At 50.6% G+C, this 23,263-nt stretch overlaps 1 protein-coding gene across 3 annotated transcripts in view; it reads left to right on the top strand.

Annotated features, from left to right (window-relative positions):
• PDE4DIP (phosphodiesterase 4D interacting protein) overlaps positions 1-23,263 on the top strand; it is a 117,693-nt gene that overhangs the window by 13,777 nt on the left and 80,653 nt on the right. For 2 of the 3 annotated variants that reach the window (XM_067536373.1, XM_067536372.1), the window contains exons 2-4: positions 1,377-1,597; positions 8,331-8,441; positions 22,493-22,569. In XM_067536373.1, the coding sequence (XP_067392474.1) occupies positions 1,466-1,597; positions 8,331-8,441; positions 22,493-22,569 (320 nt within the window). In that variant the 5' untranslated portion in view covers positions 1,377-1,465. Of the gene's footprint in view, positions 1-1,376; positions 1,598-8,330; positions 8,442-22,492; positions 22,570-23,263 lie in introns of those variants that run through there. The other variant, XM_067536376.1, reaches the window with a different exon arrangement.

Raw genomic sequence — 23,263 nt, 5'->3', positions numbered from 1 at the left:
CCCAAAAGAAGTTATTTTGGCTTCCTCCCGAGGCTGCATGACTCCCACTTTGACTTTTTCCTGGCTTTTCTGAATGCTTTCTGCGTCTCATCCACCACTGCCATTCAATTAATGTCCCAGCCCTTGGCGTTTGCCAAGTTCCCAGGGAAACTCCTCTTTTTTTCCTTGAGTTAGTTCTTGCTTAGGCCTTCCATGTGGCTAGTGCTTTGGGTAGTGGTGTCTATTGGTTCAGCTATCTTACTCTATAAAGAAACTTAATTGCTTCTCCCATTTAGCTGGAATGGAGGATGGCTAGCACACCCATCAGCTTCAGTGAGGTCTGTGACTGTCCATGGATCAAAGACCTGCTTTCTGGCAGCTACCAACATCCTCTAGCATAACAATAAATTACTTTTAATTATGCAGCTTGCAAAATCTGGGCACAAAAAAAGCTGAACTGATTAGTCAAATAGCAGTGCCGTGACAGCTGTAATTCCCTATTCTTCACTAAGGCACCAGTTGTAAATGGTATCGGTGATGCTGAGCTACTGTATCTACAGAAATAAAGTCCCAGACCCAAATCACGATATTATGGCACTTTCATGGTGAGAATAAAAAGATTAGTGTAGTGACCAGGACTGGATGTGCCAGTACAGGGGCTACTCCCAACTTTAGCCTTCTGCAGCAACAGACAACTGTCTTTGTAAAGCCCTTATGAAAAACTGACGGGGAGAGGGGAGTGGCACGGCCCCTGTACAAGTTCTCTGACTGCACAGAATTAAGGTGGCCATGGCCATAATCTATGAAGTTCTCAGAACCCACAGAAAAAGCCCTCTGATCCCAAAACAACCTTATGTTTATGTTGTACAAACCTGATGCTGGAAACACCTACTGGCGTGATCGAGGGTCTGTGAAATCAAGCTCTTAGCCTAGGTGCGTAAAGGACATCACAAAGGAGGTTTGTAGGCTGACATCCATGATGCAGGAATCCCTGGGTGAGGTTTCTGGCCTGGGGGGTGGGGTGGAGGAGGATGATCACAATGATCCCTTTTAACCTTAAAATCTGTGGATCACTCCAGGGCAGAGTTAAGGTTGTTTAAGTGCCTTACTGGTGTATTTCCATAATTTCATATATTTGTCTTTCTTTGTAATTTAATCTTGACTCTGAATTTTCTGAGTTTCTAATGATTGTTACTGGTGGAAAATTCCCGCATTCCTGTAAGGTAATTTTTACCCTCAAATAATGGATATTTACTATTAAAAGACTGATATGTGCTTTAACTCCAGCTTGATGCAGTTTTTATCTGAAGGTGTAATCCAGTTTTGCTGGCACTGCGTGTATATGAAACAGACGCTTCATGCACCTGAACTGCCTTTCCTCTGTGCTCCCTTTCCAGCTTTTCTCCGTGATGCCTCGGAGCAGTGGCCCCTCGGCACCTTCGATGAGGACCCCCTGAGGCAGACGCCCGTGCTGGGAGATTTTGAGATGGCCTGTCACCCGGTGCCAGCTCAGACCCTGCCAGGCCTGGAGCAGAGCCCCGTAATGCAGACTCATGTCCTTAGTGGACTGGAGATGGGCTCTCTATTGCAGACCCAAACCCTGCGAGACTTTGAGAAGGTAAGTCCCACCCCGAGGCCAAACTTGTACGGATGTCAATGGGAACTTTGCCTGAGTGTGGGCTTGATAACATGCCTTTTGTTCCAGTGCAAACAGAACAGTTTGGGTGATGTTCTTCCTTGCTCTTTGTCTGCCAGCTCAGGTTATTGGTTTTAGGACCTGGGGCAATTTTCTCATCAAAGTCTGTCCCAATTCCCCTTGCGTCTCTGAGCGCCTGTTGCTTTCTGTCCTTCTCCATTGTTGGAGCATATAATAGTGGTTCCCAGCAGTCCCAACCATGCTGAGCCTTATCTTCACAGTCCTGTGCAGCTTATATTTGCACTGAAGTGCCTCTTGGATCCACATGCAACCTGCCAGGTAGTCTTGGGGTGGAGAGTGCTTTGATGAACTAGTTGGGACTCTCTGATCTTCTCTGGACTCTGTAGCCTTTTGCCTTTGGTCCATGCCAGCTCAGTGAGCAGTGTCATGGCTTCCAAAAATCAGAAGAGACTGGGCTACAGGAGAAGGTTATTTCCTTACTGAGGGAGAAGCAGGTTGAGAGGGACACTGATGCACATACTCCTCTTGGATAGAGGGCCAGAGCAAAGTACACTCTCTAGCTCGCAGAAGTTGCATCCCTTTCAGAACTCCCACAGAACTGCTCTGTGCGCCAATGCCACACAGACTAAAGAAGTTGATAGGGACAGATATAAATCATAAACTAGGAATTGTAGGAAATTGATAAGGGAAGTAAAAGGACACAAGGAGATCTCTATGGCAAGCAGAAGGAATTGTTTAAGTATATTAGGGACAAAAAGAGTCCTGACAATAGTATTGGTCCATTATTAAAGGAAGTGGTAGAATTATCAATAATACAGAAATGGCTGAAGTATTCAATAAATATTTCTGTTCTATATTTGGGGCAGAAAAAATTGATGTACTGTCATAGGGTGATTACATACTTTCCATTCCACTAGTATCAGGAGGATGTTAAGCAGCAGCTACTAAGTTAGACAAGTTAGAAATCTTTAAATCAGCAGGTCCAGATAGCTTGCATTCAGGAGTTTTAAAAGAGCTGGTTGAGGAGCTTTTTGGACCGCTAATGTTGATTTAAAGTCTTGAAACACTGAAGTTCTAGAAGCATGGAAAGAAGCTGCTATTGTGCCAATATTTACAAAGAGTAAATTATAGGCCTGTCAGTCTCGCATCGATTCTGAGGAAGATAATGGAACAACTGATATGGACCCATTTAATAATTGTAAATGGGGAATCATTACTGAGCAAATCTGGTTCTAGTGGAGTCCCACAGGACTTGGTTCTTGGCTCTATGCTATTTAACATTTTTGTCAATGATCTGGAAGAAAATGTAAAATCATAACTGATAAAGTTTGCAGAAGACACACAAAATTGGGGAATTGGCAAATTATGAAGAGGGCAGGTCACTGGTACAGAGTGATCTGAATTGCTTGGTAAGCTGGGTGCAAACAAACCATATGCATTTTAATACAGTGAAATGTACATGTATACACAATGAATGCTGGCTATATTTACAGCTGGTGGAACTCTATCCTGGGAAGCTGTGACTCTAAAAAAAAATTTGGGGGTTAGTGGTGGATAATCAGCTGAACATGAGCTCCCAGTACCATGCTGTGACCAAAAGAGCTAAGATGCATAAATGTGAATCTCAAATAAGAACAAAGAAGTTATTTTGCCTCCATATGGGCACTTGTGTGACTACTGCTGGATTACTGTGTCCAAGTCTGGTGCCCACAATTCAGGAAGGATGTGGATAAACTGGAGGGCGTGCAGAGAAGAGCCCTGAGAATTATTAAATTAGATTAGAAAACCTGCCTTACAGCAATAGACTCAAAGAGCTTAATCTGTTTAGCTTAACAAAGACAGGGCGACGGGGTGACTTGATCACAGTCTGTAAGTACCTACATGGGGAACAAATATTTGATAATGGATGCTTCAGTCTAGCAGAGAAGGGTATAACACAATCCAATGGCTGGAAGTTTAAATTCAGACTGGAAATAAGGGGTACATTTTTAACAAGGAGGGTAATTAACCATTAGAACAATTTACAAAGTGTTATGGTGGATTCTCTGTCACTGGCAGTTTTTAAATCAAGAGTGGCTGTTTTCCTAAAAGATCTGCCCTAGGAGTTATTGTGGGGCTGTTCTCTGGCCTGTGTTAGGCAGGAGGTCAGACAAGGTAAGCACGATGCTTTTTGCGATAGCTGCAGCTGCTGCCGTGATGTGGTGTCCTCTGCCTGGTGCCAGCCTCTGCCCCACCACAAAGAGTCTGTCTGTGCTTCTGAGCAGTGAAAGCAGAGTGTAGCTGCAACTGTGGGAGTGGCTAGCTGTCTCGAGTGCGTGCCTAGGGTTTCTGACGGACGTGCCCTCGGCGTGGCTCGCCCCTCCTACTGTCCTTGCTGCCGTGGCTCCGTTCTGGTTCTAGCACACCAGCTCAATGAGCGCTAGCTCAGGTACATTTCCTTGAGCTGGGAATCCCCCTCCTCCGGCTCCCATGGCAGACACCCCCAAACACGGTTAAATCCTGTAACACCGCATATCTGGGTGGGCCACACACAAGGCAGACTGCAAGAACTAGGGCAGCCAATGCCCCCACACGGGTGGTTTATCCTATAATTAGATTCACCAAGACAGTAACAAAAGAGCTTCTGCAGTTCCCCACTGGTTAATCAGAAGCCAAACTCAGCCCCCTTTTGGCATGCCAGCCCTTGGCTCCTATCCAGACAAACAGGTCTAATAGAGCGAGGGGCTAGTGAAAACTTCATTCACTATGAGGGAGGTTCCTACGAATCCCAAAGGACCTGATGCTTACTCCAGGTCAACATGAAACTCGATCTTACCCAAATATCAGTCATTGACCCATCTGTCAGAAAGTAACCAAAGATGTACTGAGAACAGAAATGAAGGGCGTGATAAATGAACAGATCAGGTGCATACAAATGATTGCAAAGCCCTTAGATCAGGTTTGTAGCAGTGGTGGAACAGCTGGCAGGCATGCAAAGTCTCTCTGGTAACTTCCAAAAGATGGGAAGGTCCTTCAGCCCCCTGCCCCTGGCTGCCGTGCTTCTCGCTCTTCCTCCCTGGACCAGCCTCTGCTCCCTCACTTCCCCCTTCTCTCCCCTCCTGCCATAGGAGCAGCAGACCTAGCCTCTGCCCTCTGCTTTAGCTGGGTGGAGACCCTCTCCCCTCCCCTCCACATGGGCTCAAAGCTGTGGGGTGTTGTCTCCTTCATGGTGGGGCCTGGGAAAGCAGAGGGCTCCGATGCATGGAGATATCGAATCCCACCCTCATGTTCTGGGCACAGGAGCCATCCAGGGGTTTAACTGCGAGGCTGACATTACAGCAGCGTGATCCTGAGGGCAGCTGCCCCATGTTCGAAACAGCTGTAGACTCATACGGGATGTTACTGCACGGCAGGCCACTATGGGGTGTATTCCCACCCCAGCCTGTTGTGCGCTACATCTCCGTGTCCACCAGGCCTGTGTGCGGAGCAGGTCCTGTGGCGTAAGCACAGTTGCAGGGCCAGACACGGTGGCTCCCTGCAGTGGGCATTGCGGAGAGACCAGCAGTGCAGGTATGCGGGCTCTGAGCAAAGCATTGCATCATGTGCGGCTCTTGCAGGCACCCGTACCCCCACTCGCTATAGCGCTGCCCAGGGTCCCAGCCCAGGAGAGGCAGCGATGGCTCCAGGGAGCCAGGGCCAAACCTGTGGGATGATGCAGCCTTATTTACCTGGATGGTTACCCTGGTCCTTCTCAGTGACTCAAGGGGGCAGTTATGACGTTGGGGGCTGGGTACTGATGCTGTGCTGGGACCAGGGTTTGAGAGGGAGAGATTAACCTGTTTGCTTAATGAGAGCCATATTACCAACCCCTAGTGATCAAAACTCATGAGCAGGGCCCCCTGGCGGAATGAGATGGAGGCACAAACTGCTGGGAATCTGTTTGTCTTTAGCACCCAAAGTCCATATTTTCTGAACCATTACTGGCAAGCGACTGAAACACGTCTGTGTGTGCGGACGCGGGGGTGTGTTGCAGCTGACGGTTGGGGGATGATCCCCACCACACACAATCAGTGTCTCTAGTGTAATTTAAACTACTCTGTCATTCAGCAACCCATGGGACACGTGTTTCTTTACCATCATTACAAATGTGTTTTGGTGGCACCCAAAGACCCCCTCGAGATGGGGGCCCCAGTAGGCGGGGGACTCTCCACACGCTTTCCTGCAGGACTGATGCTCTGATCTGTGCCTTAGATCTCAGCGGTTCTTGGACGGCAGCTGAGGGACGGCAGTCCCCTCACTAGGGTCCTGCACGGGCGGCTGAGGCTCCGAGGACTGAGGGAGCACACGAAAATGTTAAATCTAACACACAGCTGCCTGACCAGCCTGTTGCCCTCTAGTTCTATTTGCTGGAATACAGGGTTAACAAATCCGGATGGCCTTTATTCGGTGCAATGCTAGACTATTAAAAATCTAGCATCGTGCACTACAGTTCCTAGCTATGGCACAGAGAGTTGCATCAACAGGATAAGTAGGCATCAGGCCTGTGATTTTCATTTGGTGAGAGAAGGAAAAAGCCATGTCTGCTGACAATGGCTTTCCAAGACCTGGAGATGGAGATCTGTTTTTTGGAAGCCAGCCATTTTCCTCCTGGAACTTGTTAGATTTGAGCAAAGGTGGGTACAGAAAAAGCTTCCTGGTGAAAGAAAATCCAGATTCCCATGTCAGAGTGGAATCACTTGGAAATAGAGGAGCAGGCAGTTGTCATATTATTGCCAACCCCAGCTGTTCAAAAATTGAGTCTGCCCCTACTCCAATCCTGAGAGAGTGTCTTTAAAATGTATGACATTAAAAAGAAAATGGAGTTTTCTTTATTTGCCTCGTGGTTTCTGTGCCCCTTCAGGGGCTACTCAGGTCATATTTTCTCTGCAACCATGAGCACTGGAAACTTGAATATATTTAAAAAAAAAAAAAAAAGACAGCTGTGATTTCTCATTGTCATGTAGACTACAGGATTTGTGGTGGTGAAGGTTCTATGCACATTTTAAAGAAATGCTGTTGTTAACAAACAAGGTGAATTGCATCAGCTGGGTCTATCTTAGGGTATTGTCACATTTCATTTGTGTACAGGGGAAACACCCAATTTGACACCCAGGCAGCCATAAAACAAATCCCTCTTTTTGCCACCTGAATTAGAGAAATAACCCCCAAATCATCTGCCCTCTGCAGACAGCTCAGGCCAGCCCCTGGCAGAGGGGTGACTCTCACCTTATCTGAATAAAATACTTTTGTATGGGCACAGGAAATATCCATCAGAGGGAGAGGCAGAGCATGGGCCTCTCAGGCAGCATTTAAGGCCCTGATTCTGTGCGGAGCCCCTGGGCACCTTACACTTCTCTAGAGCTCTGCACTGGGGTTTTTGCTGGCGTGTGACTGAGTGTGGTTCCTTCACATCCGTAGTTAGGGGCCGATTAAGAATTACAGACTGTAACTTCGAAGCTTTGAACTTTAAACTCCTGCCCTGTGTTTTGGCTAAATCTGGCCCTTATTGCATTCCTCACTGGACCCTGGATGCTCAAAACAGGAGCTTTGATCTGCCTTTCAGCCACGGGAAGTACTAAGGGGTTTAGTGTTTCCACACTGGAAAATGATTGGCTTCTGCCCCCCCCCCCCCCAGCTGTCCTCCCATCCCCACAGCTGGGATGGTTCTTCTCAGCCGGAGCTCTTGCGCCCTAGCAAACCCTAGGTGAGCAGCCCTACGCCTGATAGAGCCCTTCGGCCAGGCCCAGTGTGCAGGGAGAGCCCTTGGTAGTGGTTTTGCCTGCTCGGGTGCAACTCTGTGGAAGCCCTGGGTGACATTTCAGTTCTGTGCTTTGAGATCTGTGTCCACACCTAGAGAGCGGGGGAAGGGAAGGCAGTCCCAGGGCGGCGGGCTCTTGCCCAGTGGGAATTAGCTGTGGTACTATCCAGCAGCACTGAGAGCTCCAGGCCTATCCTTGGGTGGGGGGAGGCTGTCGTCCTGTTGCTCACTGACTCTGGTAAATGGCTCTTTTCTTCTTCCTTCCCTTCCTTGCATTATGCACCATGCATGGGTGAGGTCAGCAGGACACCAATTAAAAACTGCCCTGGGGCTTTACCCGTGGCTCCCACTGGGTGCGCTGAGGCCAGGCTTGGGGGGGAGCGAGAATGGCTGGGGGGATGGGTAGAGAGACCCTTCTATGTCTCAGCAGCAGCCCTTGGGACATTTAGTTGGCAGATGCCGGATCTGGGGCAGGTGCTGGTCGGATTGGTGTGGTATCCACTCTCTACTCCCCTCTGCGCTGCCCTCTCCCTTCCTGGGAGGGCCTCTGAATGCCAGGCCCCAGCCTCCTGCTAATCGTCTGCGTGGAGTTGCTGGGGCCGGGGTTTGGATCGGGTTACACCACTTGTGGCTGTCCATACAGGATGTTCCTCTGCCAGGGATTCCACGAATACCTCCTGGAGGTAAAAAAGGAAAGTGAGCTGTGCTCCTGCACCCAGTGGGAGCTGCTGAGCCGCACAGCTCCGACGGCAAGCGCTCCGGCCCTCTCACCATGTCCTTGTAGGCTGGGGCGGCTTCCCCGGGGCTTGGCTTTGCTCCCATCCCGGAGTGATGGCCCCAGAGTGAGCGGAGAGGTGCGGAGATGCCCCCCTCCATGGATCGCCCACCATGGCTAACGGCTACCGTACTCTGTCCCAGCACCTCAATGACCTGAAGAAGGAGAACTTCAGCCTCAAGCTGCGCATCTACTTCCTGGAGGAGCGCCTGCAGCAGAAGCATGAGGCCAGCCGGGAGGACGTCTACAAGCGGGTGAGTGTGGCGGGCTGGGCCGCATGGTGCGTGGACAGGCAGCAGGCTCTGGGTGCTGGCCGGCGGGGAGGAAGGGTGTCAGAGCTGGGTCCCCGCTTGAGCCCTGGGGTGGCAATTAGAGATGTCAGGGACTGAGCACCGACGCCCCCATCAATCTCTTGGGGCTTCTGCAGAAAGCCCCGTAAACTCGTGATGGGGGAGCCACCAAGTACAGGGCATGGGGCTAAGAGTTCAGGTGCTTCTGTGAGCCAGGTGGGACCCCCACCCCCAGGCTCGGCTCCCTCCCCCCACAGAGCCTGTTCCCCCAGCCCCCCAGCTCTCTTGGACAGCAGTGGGGGCCTGATTGGGAAAGGAATCAGGCCCAGGAGTACCCTCCCCCAGCCTCTGTGCACGGCTCCATTGTTTCTCTCACTCTGGTCTGTCCCCATTTGCCGCCCCCATCCCCACCTCCTGGATTCTCAGTTCCATGCCTGTCATCAGCCTATGCTGCCCCCTCTATCCTGAGCCATCATCCATTGCTCCTCCTGCAGTTCATGCTGCCAGCATTGCCCATCCCAATCATGAGCCAGTCATCCCCCCTCCCCCCCCCCACCCTGTGGCTTAATCCTGATTTTTTTTAAGAATTGGGATTTAAAAAATTTTTGCCTACTGGTTGGAATATTTGCGGCTCGTGTTTCTCCACAAGTACTAGGGCTAGAGACTTATTTTTAAGAGCAAAAGCTGAGATTCTCCTCTAATCACGTATCTCTAGAAGCTGGGGCTTTAAGAACAACACCAAATGCTGTGTGAGTCAGTGACTCTATGCTAGGGCTCCCAGGCCCCTGTGCTGGCCTGCCCTATCTTTGTTGCTGGGGCTGTCCTGGCCCACCATGTCCCCTCCTGGTTCTCTTTAACAGGAAAAATAAGGAGCAGCTGTTTATGTAACAGGAGCTATTGGTGCAGGGAAGAGAAGCCTTTTGAATCTGATTTGGCCCCCAGGGATCAGAGTGGTAGGGTGAGTGGAGAGAGGGTCTTTGCCACCAAAGAAACTCCCTCCAAGTGCTCCATGGGGAGAAGTGGAGTAAAAGCCACCAGATGGTTTCTCTGTGACCCCTCCCATCTTTATGGGGTAAACGTTCCTCAGCTGCTTTTTACTAGTCTTGGCTAGGTACTGGGACAACACGGGTGTGTGAGGCAGGTACACACAGGGACCCATTCCTTTCACCTCTCTGGACTCCCTTCCCCTCCCCTGGCAGCCCCTTGCAGCACAAAGACAAATCTCTGACTGGGTTGGGAGGATGACACACAGAGATCTGGGTGTTAGGGTATGGGTCACCTTGTTAACCCTCTATTTCATACTTAGTCTAATCCCCTTGCTGTCTACTTAGTCTAATCCGGCCCCCCCACTCCTCCTCTGCCAGTCACATTTAAATTACAAGAGCAGCAAGAAAGGGGGAAATGAAGCATAACTGGTAAAGCAAGTCGCACTCTCGATTAATTACTAAAAATCACACTCCTGGAAGATAGAAACATAGGAAAGGAAAATCACACTCCTGGAAGCTAGAAACGTAGGAAAGGAAGGTTTCTGTAGGAGCGGGAACTTGGCCATGTTGCAGTCTCAGATATTCCCTGGCATCAGGAAAGTTTCTCCATAGTGAAGGTTAGAACTTGCTGTCCTTTCATAAGGCTAGTTTTGGTCACCCCCATTTTGCCCCAGGTAAGGAGGTCACGATTGGGTGCTGTATGTACAAGCTCACAGCCCAGCTGTGTGACTCCCCCCTCCCCCCCAGAAAACTGCAAATAAAGTGGCTTCCTGTACTTATCAGGGACCACCTAGGCCGACTGCCATGGTAAGGGACTTAGTTACAACATGGTTGTCCCCTGACCTAAGTGAACACATAACATCTGGAGCGTGGACAGGCTCTCTGTGTGCTGGAACCTGGCTATGTCAGATGGCAGCAGCAACCCCTTTGATTTCAGGCTGTCCCCCATGCGCTACCGTATAGTACAGTATATATACAGTAAAGGGCTTCCTGTCCAAGGAGATTCTGTGAACTCAGGTTCTCACACACTGTCCAGAGCCCTCTGGGAGAAGGGTGCGGCAAAAAAAGTGATAGAAAATAGTTTAAGGGGCATGGGCAGAACCACTGATTTCAGACAGCCAGACACGTGAAATAACTGATCTGATTTTCGTCAGGCTTGGGTTGTTTTCCTTCCTCACCCGGAACCAGTCTGAAGATGTTCAGCATTTGAGTTCAGTGAGTGTAATGGTCTCCTGTGGAATACGGGGAAGGCATCTTTTCCTGCTTACATAGCTTAGAAAAAAACAAAAACGGGTGGCCCACTTTCACTGTAACTATCCGAAACCTTCCCTTTTGGGCAAAGACTGGGAATGGCAGACTTTAGCCCAAAGGAATTAGCCTGGGAAAGCTGTGAGCAACTGGAAAAGGGGGTGAGAACGAACACAAGCTAAACCTTGAGCACCCTGCACCGTGGCTGGCTGCTGTAATTGTGGTATTCACATACAGACGTACGTCTACTCACACGCTTATCTATTGTGTATATGCATTCAAATATGTGCAGATGCATAAGTACAGACACACACACACTGCATCCACACACTCTCCTACCTGTCTGTATGCAGCCATGCCCTGTGCACACAAACTGTCTTAAATCATTGCACCCTTGCACTGAGGCATGTAAGTGCCCTCATTCTCACACCTTTGCACCCCTATCTTCATGTGTATACACATGCACCCCTGCACAGGAGCAGATACCCACTGCACTGTGGGAAACACAGGCAAAGTGCTGACAGCCCTTCCCTGCCTCCAACGTATGAAAAGCAGTGAAGGTAAAATGGCCCAGGCGTTGCCAGCCAATGGCCAGGGAACTGTCTGCTGTTCCCAAGTAGCTGGAGTTATAAAGAGATCCGTTACTGGGAGGATATGTGAGATTCTTGGGGAACTCACTGGCTGGAGCATTACCCAGAGCTTTCAGCATGGCAGCTAGCAGAACTCGGTGCAATCTGGGCTTTGAGTGCCAGCGCATTGCTCTGCCCAAAAGGCAGGAAGATGGGTCCACGTTCACCTTTGGACAGTAGCTCATGTGATGTTTGGAGTGGGCAGAGACTCATTGCACATGCAGGCATCTGGACAAATGCACCTTCCACTCTCAGGAGGCAAGCTGCACCCTTGTTCAGATGGGATCCTGCCAGGAAGCCCTTTGAGTTGCCTCCCATGAAATTAAATTTTCTGACCTGTAATATGATGTAGCAAATGTGGGGGACCTAGCGCTACCTGGGGCACCTCCAGCAGCAATGCCTCTATCCTGCCCTAATAGGTTTTGACATAAGCCCATCTCAGCTAGAGCGGGTCAGGAATTTTTTAATGACACTTGTTGGAAAATGGCAATTTGTCAAAACCCTAACTGTTCACAGGAACGTACCAGTTTGGAGAAAGCGTGCATGGGGAAGGGTTTCTCCAGGCTAGGAAAGGTGTTTTTTTGTGAGGGGGAGGAATACCCACCCACCCTAGACTAGACAGTAGCCCCAGGGTTAAGGCACTCAGCTGGAATATGGGAGATCTATGTTCAAATCCCGGCTCTGCCTAATTTGGCACAGGGGTTTAAACCTAGCCTGTTCTGCTTTTTCCCATCATAAAACTTCAAAAGGTCTCAGGTTTGTCCTGCTGCAGAACAGGAGCGTTTTTGAAATCTCAAACGGCTGCAGAACAGGAAAGCCATTTCCTGCCTGGCTCTGATCCACCCAGCAGGGCCCCTCCCAAGAGACCCCACTGAGCAGGTAGCAGACTGGTGTATGTAGCTGAAAGCCAGGAGGAGTCCAGGGTTGGGTAGGAGACAGCAGCTTTCGGTAATCTCTCGGCTCTGGAGAGCAGGCAGCTGGAGTTGGTACATTCTGTTCCCAAGGCAGTAAGTGTTGCCTTGGGGTGTTCAGCCAAGCAGTTCAGGGTATGCTAAATGTCACTCCTGGGCATCACGTTTAATGTAAAGAGCTAGGCCATGGCTAAAATGGCAGGGAAGAACACATTGCTCTGAGCAGCTCCTCTCCCTACAGCAACAAGAGTCAGTGACCCAGTGCCAAGAGTTGGTTTGTAGTAAACACAGAGTCTGCATAGCCTAGGACTGGCAATATGGTATGTTGGGGACTGTGCTGGAATTACAAGCTATCGCTTTGAGTGCACGTGCAGAGGGAAGTGGGGCAGGTTTCTGGTCCTGCTTGCAGGGCAGGGAACTGTGCAGGGAAGTGTGAGACCTTGAGCCTAGCAGCAATTAGTTTGCAGCCTCGAGCAAGGTGGGATGGGTTGTGCCACTCTGTTTTTGGATTCTTGTATGTTCTTGTTCTGAATTCTAAGAAAGAAAGTCGTGTTGCATTATGGCTTGAGAGGGGGGAGGGAACGGGGGGGGGGGGAGAGAGAGAGAGAGAGAGTGTGTGTGTGCGTGTGTGTGTGTGTGTGTGAGAGAGAATATTGATCGATCAGTCAGTGCTGGGTAGACTGGGAGGAGGGAATCCAAACTACAATGCTGTTGGCAAGGTTAACTGTTGAACTCCCTCAAGTGTCTCCCATTGAGATGGGAGGAAGTGTTGGACACCCTCCTACTCAAACTCCCTTAGCCCTGTGTATGCCCCTAGTGCTGAGAGTGTCCAAGGGAGCCTGTCCCTTGCCCTCCACAGAGCCAGGGGGAAGGGTACGGAGAGGCAGTACTGGGTTAGTCACACATTCTCACCCCCTCCTGTTAGTTGCTTTTCTTGCCACTGTACTCTCCCCCGGCGCCTCAGCACGTGAGTTGCTAACGGAGACTCCAGGCTGCTCATGTACACCCAGTGGGCTAAATCCAGCAGTAATGTTTCGGATGGGGTGTAAGTCACATCCTAGGCTGTATGTGAGTTTAAGTCCACATGAGTGTCTAGGGGCCTTACTTGGTGAGGGGGGGCAGGTGAAGACATGACTCCCATTTAGACTCAGGGGCTTGCTGAGTGTAGTTTACACCACCTTCCCCATCCCCCTGCATTTGGCCCCAGGCATCTATGAAAGTGATCTGTAATCTGTGGGAAGCAGACCTCACTTCTCCCTTGTAACCGGTAAATGCACCGGAGTCTGGCTGGGATTGTGCCCCCAGAGCCGTGGCCAGAGGGGGGCTGTGGGTGTGGTCGCCTCTGGCCCAGGTGGAGTTGGGTCTCATCCCATCTCCCTCCCCCTGCAGCCCAACTAGAAAGCCCCCTCCACAGCCCCTGGCCATCTTGTGTGTCCACGTGGGTCTTTGTTATTGCCTGTCTCATCACTGTAGGGCACAGCACAGAGCGTGTCCCGGAGCAGCGGTGACTAAATTTAGACACTTACATCAGTGACCTGATGGAATGTGTGGGTAGCTGGGCCCCTCTGTTCAGTCAGACACTTAGTTAGGGCCTAAATTTAGGCATCCAGCTTTGCCAACACTAGCATGACTCCTGTGTGGCTTGGGGAACGCCCAGAGAAATAAGGGGGTCTGTCTTCACTTGCCCTTTAACCAGGGGTGCCTCAGTGTTGTGCTGCGATGCTCGGAGCTGGCCTCCGGCCACATGGGTCTCCCTCTGCCTTCCCTAACAGCCCTTCCAGTCCCAAGTCCCCCCAAATCCCTCTGCCCCAAGTTCTTAACTACCAGACAAGTGCCCACCAAAGGAGTAAAACCGGTCCCCAGATCTCAGCTCACTGTGGCACACCCACTCCACATGGTTTGCAGACCAGAGCCCGGCTTGGGGTAAAATAAACAAAAGGCTGATTTAATAGCAAAGCCCCGGACTCAGAGATAGAATATTCGGGGAAGCAAACACAGACAGGTTATACCGAAAACAACCAAAGATTCAGCCTCGGGTGTTAGCCTGTTAGAGTAGTTACAACTCCCTTTTCTATGCCCCCAAGCCCTAAGGGGGGATCCAGTGTTCAGATGGCCTCCTGCCTGCGAGTCTGTCCCTTGGTGCTGGATACCTTTCACTTCCAACCCCTTGCCTTTTAACTGGGTTTTCAGGTTCCGTTTCCCCTCCTCTTCGACCCACACACCTTTTTCTCAGATGATAGAATATTAGAGTTGGAAGGGACCTCAGGAGGTCATCTAGTCCAACCCCCTGCTCAAAGCAGGACTAAACTCAGCTATATCATCCCAACTAGGGCTTTGTCAAGCCTCAGCTTAAAAACCTCTAAGGATGGAGATTCCACCACCTCCCTAGGTAACCTATTCCAGTGCTTCACCACCCTCCTAGTAAAAAACTTTTTCCTAATGTCCAACCTAGACCTCCCGCCCTGCAACTTGAGACCGTTGCTCCTTGTTCTGTCATCTGCCACCACCGAGAACAGCCTAGCCCCATCCTCCCTGGAACCCCCTTTCAGGTAGTTAAAGGCCGCTATCAAATCCCCCTCACTCTTCTCTTCTGCAGACTAAACAAGCCCAGTTCCCTCAGCCTCTCCTCATAAGTCCTGTGCTCCAGCCCCCTAATCATTTTTGTTGCCCTCCGCTGCACTCTCTCCAACTTGTCCACATCCTTTTTGTAGTGGGGGGCCCAAAACTGGACACAATATTCTAAATGCGGCCTCACCAATGCCGAATAGAGGGGAATAATCACTTCCCGTGACCTGCTGGCAATGCCCCTCCTAATGCAGCCCAATATGCCATTAGCCTTCTTGACAACCAGGGCACACTGCTGACTCATATCCAGCTTTTTATCCACCATTACCCCCAGGTCCCTTTCTGCAGAGCTGCTGCCCAGTCCCCAGTCTATAGCTGTGCATGGGATTCTTCCTTCCTAAGTGGAGGACTCTGCACTTATCTTTGTTGAACCTCATTAGATTTCTTTTGGCCCAATCCTCCAGTTTGTTTAGGTCACTCTGTATCCTATCCCTACCTTGCAGGGTATCTACCACTCCCCCCAGCTTAGTGTTGTCCGCAAACTTGCTGAGGGTGCAATCTACCCCATCCTCCAGATCATTAATAAAGATGTTGAACAAAACCGGCCCCAGGACCGACCCCTGGGGCACTCCGCTTGTGACCGGTTGCCAGCTGGACATGGAGCCATTGATCACTACTCGTTGAGCCCTATGCCCTAGCCAGTTCTCTATCCATTTTATAGTCCATTCATCCAACCCATACTTCTTTAACTTGCCGATAAGAATACCGTGAGAGACCGTATCAAAAGCTTTGCTAAAGTCAAGGTATATCACGTCCACCGCCTTCCCTACATCCACAGAGCCAGTGATGGTGATTCATGGTGGGGGAAATTCCCTTCTTTCTTAGCTTTCCAAGAGCGGGGTTCTCTCTTCAGTGTCAAGTTGAGCCAGTGTTTTCCCATGATCATTAGCGGCCCGTCACTTGTCTTTTTCTGGGTTGCACGCTTCTAGGTATGTGGAGCTAGTCAGATCTGTTTGGGGGCGCAGCCTTTCCCCACCTGCCTGTGGAGAGGTGGGACTGAACAGCGCAGCACAGGTTAGGAGCATGGCTTGTTTGAGATCTACCCTGATCCATAGATTCGTGACCACGGGCTGTCTGTGTATCTCAGTGGCTGTCAAGTTCAGAACATGGCAAGCTTTCCGAAGAGACCATTCTTGACATTTTTACACACAACCACACTGTATGCAGCCAGTTGATTCGGCAGCTTATTCTTTAGGGTTTGAACCCGCTGTTCTCCTCTGGGCTGGCTGGCCCCTGGTTGTCACAAGTTCAGTTAAGACAGGCTAGTCCAGATCTTTCAGCCAGAGGCAGAACTACATGCACCTACCGTGCTGCTGGGCTTGCAGTCAGGACACGTGTGACACAACAGTCTTAGGAAATGTGCATGGCCAGCTTTTGAAAGGCTGACCAGTGAGCTGTGGAGACTCTCCTCTTGGTTTGTGCAGCCTGAGATGCCATGTGCGCACGTGGGGATGGAACACGGCCTCCACTATGCCTGGGCCTGACCCGGGACGCGCGGGAAGGACTCCTCGAAGTCTTCCTCGATCAAAGACATGATTTGTTACTGCAGGCACAGTGTAAGGAAGATTCAGAGAGGGCAGTGCAGGGGAAACTGAAGAACGGGGAAGAAAATTGGCAGCATGTGACCTCCCGAAGAAAGAGAACCCTACATGCCCACCATGCAGATAGAGGTAAGGAATCGTTTTCAGGCTCTCTGCACAGGTACTACAGCAGAGAACGATTTGGAAGCCTCATCTGAGGGAATGGATCAGAAGGAGGCACTGGTGATCAGAAGGCAAGGGATGCATTGTCCTAGGGATGGGGATTCCACGACCACCACTCCCAAGAGGAAGAGAAGGGTGATGGTGGTCGGGGACTCCCTCCTAAGGGGGACGGAGTCATCCATCTGCCGTCCGGACCAGGAAATTAGAGAAGTGTGCTGCTTGCCTGGAGCTAGGATTCAGGATGTGACAGAGAGACTGCCAAGACTCACCAAGTCCTCAGACTGCTACCCTTTCCTACTTCTCCATGTGGGCACCAACGACACTGCCAAGAACAATCTTGAGTGGATAACTGCGGACTATGTGGCTCTGGGAAGAAGGATAAAGGAGTTTGAAGTGCAAGTGGTGTTCTCATCCATCCTTCCTGTTGAAGGAAAAGGACCGTCGCATTGCGGAAGTAAATGTGTGGTTACGCAGGTGGTGTCGGAGAGAGGGCTTTGGATTCTTTGATCATGGGATGTTGTTCCAGGAAGAAGGATTACTAGGAAGAGACGGGATTCACCTAACGAAGAGAGGGAAGAGTATCTTTGCAGACAGGCTGGCTGACGTAGTGAGGAGGGCTTTAAACTAGGTTCGATGGGGGACAGAGACTTAAGCCCGAAGGTGGGGAAGTGGGACACCACAAGGAAGCAGAAGGAGGAAGATGCAGCAGGGGAGGCCTCCTGATTCATACTGAGAAAGAAGGGCAATCGGCTAGTTATCTCAAGTGCCTATACACAAATGCAAGAAGCCTGGGAAACAAGCAGGAGGAATTGGAAGTCCTGGCACAGTCAAGAAACTATGACATGATTGAAATAACTGAGACTTAGTGGAGTAACTCGCACGACTGGAGCACTGTCATGGATGGGTATAAACTGTTCAGGAAGGACAGGCAGGGGCGAAAGGGTGGAGGAGTTGCACTGTATGTAAGAGAGCACTATGATTGCTCTGAGCTCCAGTATGAAACTGGAGATAAGCCAGTTGAGAGTCTCTGGGTTAAGCTTAGGAGCAAGAACAATAAGGGTGATGTCATGGTGGGTGTCTGTTATAGACCACCAGACCAGGAGGACGAGGTAGATGAGGCTTTCTTCAGTCAACTGGGGAACGTTTCCAGTTTACAGGACCTGGTTCTCATGGGGGACTTCAATCACCCTGACATCTGCTGGAAGAGCAATACAACAGAGCACAAACAATCCAGGAAGTTTTTGGATAGTGTTACAGACAACTTCCTGGTGCAAGTGCTGGAGCAACCAAGTAGGGGCCATGCTTCTCTTGACCTGTTGCTCACAAACAGGGAAGATTTGGTAGGGGAAGTAGAAGTGGGTGGCAGCTTAGGCAGCAATGACCATGAGCACTGGAATGGGTTACCTAGGGAGGTGGTGGAATCTCCATCTTTAGAGGTTTTTAAGCTGAGGCTTGACAAAGCCCTGGCTGGGATGATATAGCTGAGGTTAGTCCTGGGGAGCAGGGGGTTGGACTAGATGACCTCCTGAGGTCCCTTCCAACTCTAATATTCTATGATTCTATGAGATGGTTGAGTTCAGGATCCTGACAAAAGGAAGAAAGGAGAACAGCAGGATATGGACCATGGACTTCAGAAAAGCAGACTTTGACTCCCTCAGGGAGCTGATGGGCAGGATCCCCTGGGAGGCTAATATGAGGGGGAAAGGAATCCAAGAGAGCTGGCTGTATTTTAAAGAAACCTTCTCTCTTCGAGTGATTGCTCATATCCATTCCAAAATAGGTGTGTGCGCGCCCCGTGCACAGATTCCTGGAACTTTTTTCCCTTAGCAAGCCCCATAGGGTTGGCTCAGGTGCCCCCTGGAGTGCCGCGCTCATGCCGTGGTACATAGGGTGCTGCTGACCTCGCGGGCCCTCAGTTCCTTCTTTCCGCCTGTGACGGTTGCTGGAACGTCTGCCTCTTGCATGTCTCAAGTGGCCTCCCTTAGCATTCTAATGCGTTTCTTTGTTAGTTGATTGTTAGATAGATTACAGTGATAGGAAAGAAAGTTAGTAAGTAGATAGTGCCCTTAGGGCCTACAGTAGAGCCATGCCTGGCTCCACCAGCTTTAAAGCCTGAACCGTGTGTGCAAAAGTCTTTCCAGTGAGTGACCCTCACGATCGCTGCCTCCGATGCCTCAGAGAGCAGCATAGATGAGAAAAGTGTAAGATCTGCAAGGCCGTCAAGCCGCAGACCCAAAAAGAGCGGGACGCCAGGCTGATGTGTAGAAAGAATAGCATATATGGTAGGTGTCCAGCTTGGCTTAACAAAGAAGTCTTTGGTGAACTTAAACACAAAAAAGAAGCTTACAAGAAGTGGAAGCTTGGTCAGATGACTAGGGAGGATTATAAAAATACTGCTCGAACATGCAGGAATGAAATCAGGAAGGCCAAAGCACAATTGGAGTTGCAGCTAGCAAGGGATGTGAAGGGGAACAAGAAGCGTTTCTACAGGTATGTTACCAACAAGAGGAAGATTAGGGAAAGTGTGGGCCCCTTACAGAATGGGGGAGGCAACCTAGTGACAGAAGATGTGGAGAAAGCTGAGGTACTCAATGCCTTTTTTGCCTCTGTCTTCATAGACAAGGTCAGCTCCCAGACTACTGCACTGGGCGGCACAGAATGGGAAGGAGGTGAACATCCCACAGTGCTGAAGGAACAGATCCAAGACTATTTAGAAAGATTGGACATACACAAGTCCATGGGGCCAGATGAAATGCACCCTAGGGTGCTGAGGGAGCTGGCTGATGTGATTTCAGAGCCATTGGCTATTATCTTTGAAAGCTCGTGGCAATTGGGGGAGGTCCCTGATGACTGGAAAAAGCAAATATAGTGCCTATCTTCAAGAAAGGGAGGAAAGAGGATCCAGGGGAACCACAGACCGATCAACCTCACCTCAATCCCTGGAAAAATCATGGAGCAGGTCCTCAAGGAATCCATTTTAAGGCAGTTAGAAGAGAGGAAGGTGATCAGGAACAGTCAACATGGATTCACCAAGGGAAAGTCATGCCTGGCCAATCTGATTGCTTTCTATGAAGAAGTGACTGGCTTTGTGGATGTGGGGAAAGCGGTGGACGTGATATACCTTGACTTTAGCAAAACTTTTGATACGGTCTCTCACAGTATTCTTATCAGCAAATTAAAGAAGTATGGGTGGATGAATGGACTATAAAATGGATAGAGAACTGGCTAGAGCATAGGGCTCAACGAGTAGTGATCAATGGCTCCATGTCTAGCTGGCAGCCGGTCACAAGCAGAATGCCCCAGGGGTCGGTCCTGGGGCCGGTTTTGTTCAACATCTTCATTAATGATCTGGAGGATGGGGTAGATTGCACCCTCAGCAAATTTGCAGATGACACTAAGCTAGGGGGAATGGTAGATACTCTGGAAGATAGGGATAGGATACAGAAGGACCTAAACAAACTGAAGGATTGGGCCAAAAGAAATCTGATGAGGTTCAGCAAGGACAAGTGTAGAGTCCTGCACTGAGGACGGAAGAATCCCATGCACAGTTACAGACTGGGGACCAATGAACTAGGCAGCAGTTCTGCAGAAAAGGACCTGGGGGTAACAGTGGATAAGAAGCTGAATATGAGTCAACAGTGTGCCCTGGTTGCCAAAAAGGCTAATAGCATATTGGGCTGTATTAATAGGAGCATTGCCAGCAGATCGCGGGAAATGATTATTTCCCTCTGTTCGGCATTGGTGAGGCCGCATTTGAAGTATTGTGTTCAGTTTTGGGCCCCCCTGCCCCACTACAAAAAGGATGTGGAGAAGTTGGAGAGAGTCCAGCGGAGGGCAACAAAAATGATTAGGGGGCTGGAGCACAAGACTTATGAGGAGACACTGAGGGAACTAGGCTTGTTTAGTCTGCAGAAGAGAAGAATGAGGGGGGATTTGATAGCGGCCTTTAACTACCTGAAAGGGGGTTCCAGGGAGGATGGATCTAGGCTGTTCTCAGTGGTGGCAGACGACAGAACAAGGAGCAGTTGGGGAGGTCTCGGTTGGACATTAGGAAAAAGTTTTTCACTAGAAGGGTAGTGAAGCACTGGGGAGGTGGTGGAATCTCCATCTTTGGAGGTTTTCAAACTGCGGCTTGACAAGCCCTGGCTGGGATTATTTAGCTGAGGTTAGTCCTGGTTAGTCCTGCTTTGAGCAGGGGGTTGGACTAGATGACCTCCTGAGGTCCCTTCCAACTCTATGATTCTGACTCCCACTCCTCCCGTGGGTTTTGGATCAGGCCTGTGGTGACTCACTTCTGCTCACCAGCAGAGCGGCTAAACGAGCCAACGGAGGGGGAGATTGCGAAAAGGGCCTTGCGCTAGGGCAGAGTCTGGGATTTATACAGACCTGTGACCTTGCGTGAGTCGCTCCCTCTCTCTGACCTCCCTTCGTCTTTTGAGTGGGGATAATAACCCTCTCCTAGTCTCCAGAGCAGTGGTTCTCAACCAGGGTTACGTATACTCCTATGGATACGCAGAGGTCTTCTAGGGGGTACATCAACTCATCTAGAGATTTGCCTACTTTTACAACAGGCTACACAAAAAGCCCGAGCGAAGTCAGTACAAACTAAAATTTAATACGGACACTGACTTGTTTATACCGCTCTACATACTATACACTGACATGTAAGTACAAGATTTATTTGCCAAGTGATTTAATTTATAATGATTTGGTAAAAATGAGAAAGACAGCAATTTGTCAGTACCCGTGTGCTGTGACACTTTTGTATTATGTCTGATTTTGTAAGCAAGTAGTTTTTAAGTGAGGAGAAACTTGGGGGTCCACAAGACAAATCAGCCTCCTGACGAGGACAGCAGTCTGGAAAGGTTGAGAGCCATTGCTCCAGAGGATCAGTGCCTAAGCCTGAGGTGGCCTGATACTGTGGTGATGAGCGTCCCCAATAGGGGTCTGAACCCCGTTTCCTGGGTTTATGCTGGGGTAGCTACACTGACGTTAATGGAGCTGCTCCTGATTTACACCGCAGTAAAAGAAGAGGAGAATCTGGGTGTACAAATCCTTCGACACCCTCCCATCCCCAAGCTGCCCCCTCCACCCCAGCAGCATGCCAGGCGGCCCTGCTGCCCCACACAACAGTCTGGGCTGTCAGGGGGCCTGCTCCTAGCCTGGGAGCTGAGCCGCCTGGGAATCCTTCCAGAGGAGAGTGACCGGCCATGTGCTACGGAGACCAGAGGGAGGGCTCTGAAGAAATCCTCCAGGCGTAGCCTTTGTTCTTACAGCTGTGAGGCTGCTGCTGGCAGGGCAGGCCAGGAGCCAGGAACGTGTAGTCAGAGATTATTGCCCAGCTGGTGTCAACCGGGGTTCAAGCAGCCCCGTGCACGCTGAACCTCCCCAACCCCCACAGAAGGGTGATGTGGCACTAAGCCAGGCGCCTGCAGGGATGTGTTTTGTCTCTTCCTGCCTGGCTGCTTAGTTAATGGCCAGCGCCGGAGATGCCTCGGCCTCTGCATTGCATCACGGCCCGTAGTAGTTCACTCTGGATGGTGGTTGTCCAAGGGGAATGATTCTGGCTTATTGATGAGCCCCAACTTGGGTCAGCTCTGAGACAGTGCTCTGGCTGTGACAGCCCCTTTGCCTCTGCGCTGATTCCCTGCCTTGCCTGGCCATTGCCTTGCGAAGCCTCTGGAGAGCCTGTGTCTCTTTGATCACTTGTCCTGGGCCCAACTGAGTGGTGACGGCAGGAACGGAGTAGGGCTGTAATGGAGGGTGGGGAGGGAACGTGTGACTGGCTCAGCTGACCCGCAAGAAGTGATGAAGGTGGGAGTCCCCTACGCCTGGTCAGGGTTGGCGGTCAAGTGGCAGGGCCAGAGGGGACCGGGGCTATGAGGGTAACTGCCTGTCTGTTCCTCCTCCCAGAACATCGAGCTGAAAGTGGAAGTAGAGAGTCTGAAGCAAGAGCTCCAGGAGAAGCAGCAGGCCCTAGATAAGACTTGGTAAGTGACGCTGTCCATGGCTCCTGCAGTTGCGAGAATGTGCCTAGCAGGAGGCAGGTGAGTCCTTGTAGCCCTGGAAATGTGCAGGTCCTGAGAGAGCGATGCTGAGAGAGGGAGCTGAGCAAACCCAGCTCCAGCTCGCTGTCTGCCTTCCCCCTCTGCAGCAGCCAGACCACCCCGTAGTCCTGTTCCCTGAGCAGCACTGTTGCTGTATAAGGATGCGGGGCGTGGCTGCGGGGCCCAGTCGTCACCCTCTGTCTAGGGAGGCACGGCAGTGCTGGGCTCTGCTTGCTGTTGGTTCCAGCTCTGCAGGCTGAGAACAGAAATAACGCAGCTGTGCAGCCTGAACCCTCGTTCTTGGCAAGAAGCAACAGTGCCCCCTGCATGGGCCCACGCTGGTGGGGACAGAGCCTCACACTCCCCTGCTGCTTTCTTTGAGCCACCTGGTCAGCGAACTCTCAGCATAGTGCTCCTCCAGGCTCCACTGCCCCACCGCCACTGGGGGAAGCATAAGAACGGCCAGACTGGGTGAGACCAATGGCCCATCCAGCCCACTGTCCTGTCTTCCCACAGTGGACAATGCCAGGTGCTTCAGAGGGAATGAACAGAACAGATAATCATCAAGTGATCCATCCCCTGTTGCCTATTCCCAGCTTCTGGCAAACAGCAATCCCTGCCCATCTGGCTAATAGTC

The sequence above is a fragment of the Emydura macquarii genome, unplaced genomic scaffold (assembly GCF_026122565.2).
Source record: "Emydura macquarii macquarii isolate MOO-44397 ecotype Brisbane River unplaced genomic scaffold, CSIRO-AGI_Emac_v2 contig_3534, whole genome shotgun sequence".
In the NCBI taxonomy this organism is placed as follows: Eukaryota; Metazoa; Chordata; order Testudines; family Chelidae; genus Emydura; species Emydura macquarii.
Note: the sequence above shows the minus strand (reverse complement) of the source record. Positions and strands in the feature narration are given on the sequence as shown.